Below are 6,048 nucleotides of genomic sequence, written 5' to 3'. Positions count from 1 at the left end.
CTTTCCCTAGATTTTCTGGAGTTTTGTGGTATTGTAACAAATAGCTTAAAAAGCCTAAAGAAAAATGGTGGTTTTCATTTGAGTTTCTTGAAAGTATTTCCATTTTCTAAGCTTCACTAAAAGCAATTATATTAGGGTTAGACAATCATGTACTAGAATTATTCTAAGGTGTATTCTCTGTTTACAGAATGAAGTAATTGCTGTTTTCTTGTTGTTTTGTTGGGTTTTTTTTTCCTGGGTGTAATTGCTGTTTTCTTGTTGTTTTGTTTTTTTTTTCCTGGGGTTTTTTGTATTTTTTTTCCCTGAAGTAACATTATAATAACAGAATAATCTGGCTTTTTCTTAACAGGTACAAGGAGGATTGGTAAACTACGAGCCATACACAGGTAAACCATTTTTTTGTAAATACTCTACAGAAAGGTTTGAAATTGATTGTAAAAGTAATGTCCAAATGAATTCTAAATACATTTTCTTTTCCACAGAGCTGAAGAGTATACTAGGTCACAGTGGCAAAAGAAAGGCTCCTGAGCTCCTTTCTGATGGACCTTCTTTCAAACGCCAAGCTAATGTTCACACACATCTCTTGGTAAGTCTGTGGTATTTTTTTTCCATGCCTTTATTTTTCAGTTTGCTTTGTATGATTAGAAACCACTAGATTCAACTATACCTTTAACTTTCTGGAGCTTGTTTTCATTTATTTTTATTTTTTTTTTGTGTCAGACACCTCCCCAGACACCAACTTCTATGGATAACATGGAAGAGGCACATAAAACTGACCCAAAGCATGACAGCAGTTCTGATCTGCTTCAGAACATTATAAACATCAAGAACGAGTCGAGCCCCATTTCTCTGAACACAGTGCAGGTTAGCTGGTTGCACACTGTCTCCAGTCACAGCTCTCCCAGTGAGCAGTACCAGGACAGTCCAGGAATACAGGCTTTCTCCCCATCCCAGAAGTACCAGCCATTCCAAGATCACACCAACCAGCATATGCTTGATCCGCCACAGCATTACCAGTTCCCTCCATCCCAGAACCAAGATTTATCACAGAGTTATCCTTCAGATGCCTCCCTGGAGTACAGGCCGTTTGCTGCCAATGACCAGTCTCCTGCCTACCAGCAGAACACCTTTGATAGCCATGAGCTGCCGTATTGCCCATCCCAGAGCTTCTCCTCCCTCCTGAATGACTCTGAAGGCTCAGAGGGCATCTCCACTCCTCTCCAGCCACTGACAGCTGCCCACCCACAGGCTGATGTTGTCCCCCACGCACCAAACTTCAGCTTACTTTCCAGTAACATCTCTGGTAGTCTGGAGCGCAGTGTCTCATTGGCTGCTTTGAATGTCTCTCTGCCTGACCAAAACATTGCCAGAAGCACGACGCAGCTGGGCAAGTCATTTTTTCAATGGCAAGTGGAGCAGGAGGAAAACAAACTGGCTAACATCTCTCAAGACCAGTTCCTTGCAAAAGACTCTGATGGAGACACGTGAGTGCTGTTTATCTCGGTGGTTCTTATGTGGGAGGTTGGGGAATGTTTCAGTTTGGGTTTTGGTGGGCTGGGGTTATAGTGGAAGCGGTTCATTAGCAGTGTTTGTGTCACAAGTGCAGTAGTTTAGCTAATCAAGTGAAACATGTGGTCTTGCTGCTGACTGCAATGCAGGGAGTTGCAGCACACTGAGTAGGTGAGGTGTTTGTATTGTCTAATTTTGGATACTTACTCTTAGACTTCAGTAAATGGGGAGAAAACCACTGAAATGCTTTAAGTTGCCCTGGTAAGAAAGTCCCCATGTTCTTGTCTTAGTGATGCAGAGGAGGTCTGAAGCTGGCATCATAAGACCATACGATCCATATGTTTGGGTCACTAATGTCTTGGTCCCTGGTTTGTATTGGTGGTGTAACTTTGTTTCCCTTCTTTTCTGCAGCTTCCTTCACATAGCTGTTGCCCAGGGCCGTCGAGCACTCTCCTACGTTCTTGCAAGGAAGATGGCTGCCCTGCACATGCTGGATATTAAAGAGCACAATGGCCAGGTGAGGTTCTCAAAAACCATTGCACCTGCTTTGTGCACCTGAGTGTTGCAGCATGTCTGGACCTTGAGTAAAGATGTGGTGAAATGCTTATTTAATATTAACCCCAAGATTTAGCCTGCATACTAATATTAACCTTGAGCTATTAATACTTCTTGGGATCACCTTGAGCTGGTAAAACTATGTGCTCTGCTTCATTTGTCCTGGCTTCCTAGTACTCATAATCACTGCTTAAATAATACTGGGTAGTTAGGCTTTTTATTTGTTTTAGTTGCTCTTTCCTGTTAGAGATCAGATGACTAATAGCTTAAATTTTCTTCTTGATGTTTGCAGAGTGCTTTCCAGGTTGCCGTGGCTGCCAATCAGCATCTCATTGTGCAGGACTTGGTTAGCTTGGGGGCTCAAGTCAACACTACAGACTGCTGGGGTAGAACGCCGCTGCATGTTTGCGCTGAGAAGGGGCATGCCCAGGTCCTTCAGGTAAGACTCAGGCAGGCACAGCTCTGTCCTGGCTCTTAATGCTTACATTTTGTATTAGTTGTCTTGGGAAACTGAAAACACCACTCCTCCCTTTATCTTTCTCCCTGGGTAGCCTTGTGATTATGTCACATGGCTCTACACTTAAGGTGAGACTGAATTTCACTCTAAGGTTCTCGTCAGCATTTTGGAGTGATTTGGTGGAATCCTTTAGTCTACCAAAACGTTCAGTTCAGAACCTCATCCAACCTGGCCTTGAATGCTTCCAGGGATGCGCTTATTTATTGCAACTTAGTTGCAGTGATACCGTATACAACCCAGAGGAAGCAGCATGTGGTTTGGGTAAGACCTAAATGTGTACCTGTTCCCACTTTTTTAGGCAATCCAAAAGGGAGCCATGGGAAGCAATCAGTATGTGGACCTTGAGGCAACGAACTATGATGGTGAGCCTGGCCTTGAATGCTTCCAGGGATGCGCTTATTTATTGCAACTTAGTTGCAGTGATACCGTATACAACCCAGAGGAAGCAGCATGTGGTTTGGGTAAGACCTAAATGTGTACCTGTTCCCACTTTTTTAGGCAATCCAAAAGGGAGCCATGGGAAGCAATCAGTATGTGGACCTTGAGGCAACGAACTATGATGGTGAGTAATTAAGAGTTTATAATTTACAGAGTTACTGGATATTACAATGTTTTACAGCTGCTGATGTGACTGTTATCTTGTGTTGAGAAGCAATAAAAATGGAGTATTTTTTTGTCAGATTGGAATTTACAGTTACAGTTGACATGTCTGTCAGATAAAAACATGGTGCCTGTCAGGACCTCTTTTCTCTTGCATGTGATTGCCATGTTTGGCATGGAGAGTGGGGGTAGTAATTGGCTATTGTTTAAAACATTTGAGTGCCAGCATTATGCCAGTGGATACAGAAGCCAGAATCTCTGGCACCAAAGTTCTGTTTTATTTGGACCTCTTTTCCATATAATAGCTCTTTCTAACGCATATTTAAAATATATATATATTAAAAGTTGTTTCTTTCATTGTCTGCTGGCTGAGAGCTCACAATAGATTGCTACTTAACTCCTCTGGTGATGGACAAGCTGTATCTCCAGCTGCTTGGCAGCACTCACTGTCCCAAATATGGAACCTTCCCTGGCTTAATGGGAACAGAAGCTCCTTTATCCAAGCCTTCGAAACAAGCAGTCATTCAATACTTCTTTATTTCATTTGTTCATTAATTATGTTTTTTTTTTTTTATGTTAAGGTTTGACAGCATTGCATTGTGCGGTTCTGGCCCATAATGCTGTGCTGCATGAACTGCAAAACAGTCAGCCACCTCATTCTCCTGAGGTCCAGGAGCTTCTGCTGAGAAACAAGAGCTTGGTAGAAACCATCAAGACCCTGATACAAATGGGAGCCTCTGTTGAAGCGAAAGTAAGTAAAATGGCTTAGTCTGAAGTGCCACATCCAGAGAGAATGTGGAAGCAGAACACTTCTCCCTTTCTCCCACACCACATTTCAGCTTGATTACAAAGGAAGTAGACTAATTTGAAAGCTTCCCTACAGCTTAATTTACTCAAATAGAATGAGAATGTTGCATTTATTCAGGGCAAAGTATTATCAATGCAAATGAACCCTGGGGAAAGAGGGAGATGACAGCCTAATTTCTGAATTAAGAATGATGCTGCACTGGCTGCAGTTAGCAGTGTTGTAAAAGTAAGAATATGTTTGGAGCACTCTGAGGTATCTGTAGTAATAGGGTACTGATGACACCTTAACTGCAAATTTTAATTAAAAACTGCTTACCTGTGCAGTTCAGGTCTGTGCTGGGCCAGACCACTACTTAGCCAAAATATCAAATGTTACATTATTGTAAACTTAGCTCCAGATGAGATCAGGTCCATTGTTTGTTAGGTGCTGATATTAAAATATATATTCAGATTGACTTTTGATAAATTGTGGTGCAAATATGGTTGCTCAATACTCTGCAGTTACTTTGCTTTTTTGTTTTATTTGTCTGCATGTTCATCCTGGATAGGTGAAGCACCTGTAGGGAAGACTGACAGTTTTTTTTTTTCAATAGGATCGCAAAAGCGGTCGCTCAGCTTTACATTTAGCAGCAGAAGAAGCAAACCTGGAGCTCATTCGTCTCTTTTTGGAGCTGCCCAACTGTCTCTCTTTTGTCAATGCAAAGGTACGGTGATTTTCACATAGTGCAGATATTATCTGGGATGTGAACATATGTGGCACTGTGAGTGTCTTGAGACTCATGCCCCTTCCCTTCCTTCATGGAGTTACTTTGTCTTCTTCAGGCTTACAATGGCAACACAGCACTCCATGTGGCTGCCAGCCTGCAGTACCGGGTGAGTCAGCTGGATGCTGTCCGCCTGCTGATGCGCAAGGGAGCTGATCCAAGTGCCAGAAACTTGGAGAACGAGCAGCCAGTTCATCTGGTTCCTGATGGCCTTGTAGGAGAACAGGTAAAAAAATCAAAACCAACCCTCTCTTCCCATCTGTCCCTATCTACACAAAGCCTTTGTTCCCCTCCAAAAGTTTCTTCTGGGGTTTGAGTTGCAGGTTTTGAGGTAAAGATGTAGCAAATGCTGTTTTGTTCAGAGATCTTTAGTTTTAATGGCAAGGTCAGGCAGAGTATACAAAGACCTGAAATTTTAGGTTGCACTTGTAGCTTTTATTTTTTCCATCTCAGAAGCATTTTTCCTGTCAAGACAGGCTTTGTTGTAACCTTGAAATCTACTGGAGATAACATTCCTTCTCTTGTTCATCTCGGTATGTCCTGAGATCATGCTTTTGTTGCTCCTGTCATAATTAGTAATGACAGTTCTTAGGCCTCCTATGAGCTATACCAATAACACGATGAAAAAGGTGACTCTTGACCTAGTAAATTAAGCACAACTGAGTTGCTGACTGTTGCCTTTCATTGGTTCGGGTGCTGTAAAATGGGATCAATTCTGGTGTAACTGAACTCAGAACCTAGGCTCAGATAAATGAGGAATGCAAAACCAAGTTTAGGGTGAGGCTTTTTTTCAGATTATGACTCACTTTAGGATGATGAATGCTAATGTTTTTTTGTCTTTTTCTCTTCTCCAGATAAGACGTATCCTAAAAGGGAAGGCGATTCAGCAGAGAGTGTCGCCATTTTAAGCTCCATGTTTCTTGGAGTTCAGCAACTCACACTCACTGTCAGTCAGGCAGTCCTAATGTATCTGTAAATAGACCATTTGCCTGGTGTGGGCAAATGTTAGTTGTTTCTATGAAACAAAAGTATTTTGTTCACTATTATATAGTGGGTTATATAAGAGTTTTAAAAAAAACCCAATGCCCAAACCCAAAAATCAAATTCTTTTAACCAAATGGGAATGTTTCATTCCCACATATGTGGAACATTTGCCTGGATACCTGGATTTCACAGCTACTGATTTTTTTCACAGCAAGACTGATTTTATTTAAGCAGCCATACACATAACTTCTAGACAAGGACAATGCTACAGGAAGTCTTTTTTCAGAGAGGTCTGATAGAGGTCAACATTGC

General features: G+C 41.8%; 1 protein-coding gene across 1 annotated transcript in view; it reads left to right on the top strand.

The window, feature by feature from the left end:
- Window positions 1-5,822, top strand: part of NFKBIZ (nuclear factor of kappa light polypeptide gene enhancer in B-cells inhibitor, zeta) — a 6,579-nt gene extending 757 nt beyond the window's left edge. Inside the window, exons 2-11 of the mRNA XM_009082357.1 lie at window positions 350-386; window positions 483-586; window positions 721-1,484; window positions 1,921-2,026; window positions 2,357-2,503; window positions 2,880-2,943; window positions 3,763-3,932; window positions 4,582-4,692; window positions 4,811-4,978; window positions 5,607-5,822. Of these exons, the coding sequence (XP_009080605.1) occupies window positions 350-386; window positions 483-586; window positions 721-1,484; window positions 1,921-2,026; window positions 2,357-2,503; window positions 2,880-2,943; window positions 3,763-3,932; window positions 4,582-4,692; window positions 4,811-4,978; window positions 5,607-5,660 (1,725 nt within the window). The 3' untranslated portion in view covers window positions 5,661-5,822. The remainder of the gene's footprint in view (window positions 1-349; window positions 387-482; window positions 587-720; window positions 1,485-1,920; window positions 2,027-2,356; window positions 2,504-2,879; window positions 2,944-3,762; window positions 3,933-4,581; window positions 4,693-4,810; window positions 4,979-5,606) is intronic.
- Window positions 5,823-6,048: the final 226 nt, after the last annotated feature.

The sequence above is a fragment of the Acanthisitta chloris genome, unplaced genomic scaffold (genome assembly GCF_000695815.1).
Source record: "Acanthisitta chloris isolate BGI_N310 unplaced genomic scaffold, ASM69581v1 scaffold2249, whole genome shotgun sequence".
NCBI classification, from domain to species: Eukaryota; Metazoa; Chordata; class Aves; order Passeriformes; family Acanthisittidae; genus Acanthisitta; species Acanthisitta chloris.
This window is presented reverse-complemented; position numbering and strand designations above follow the sequence as displayed.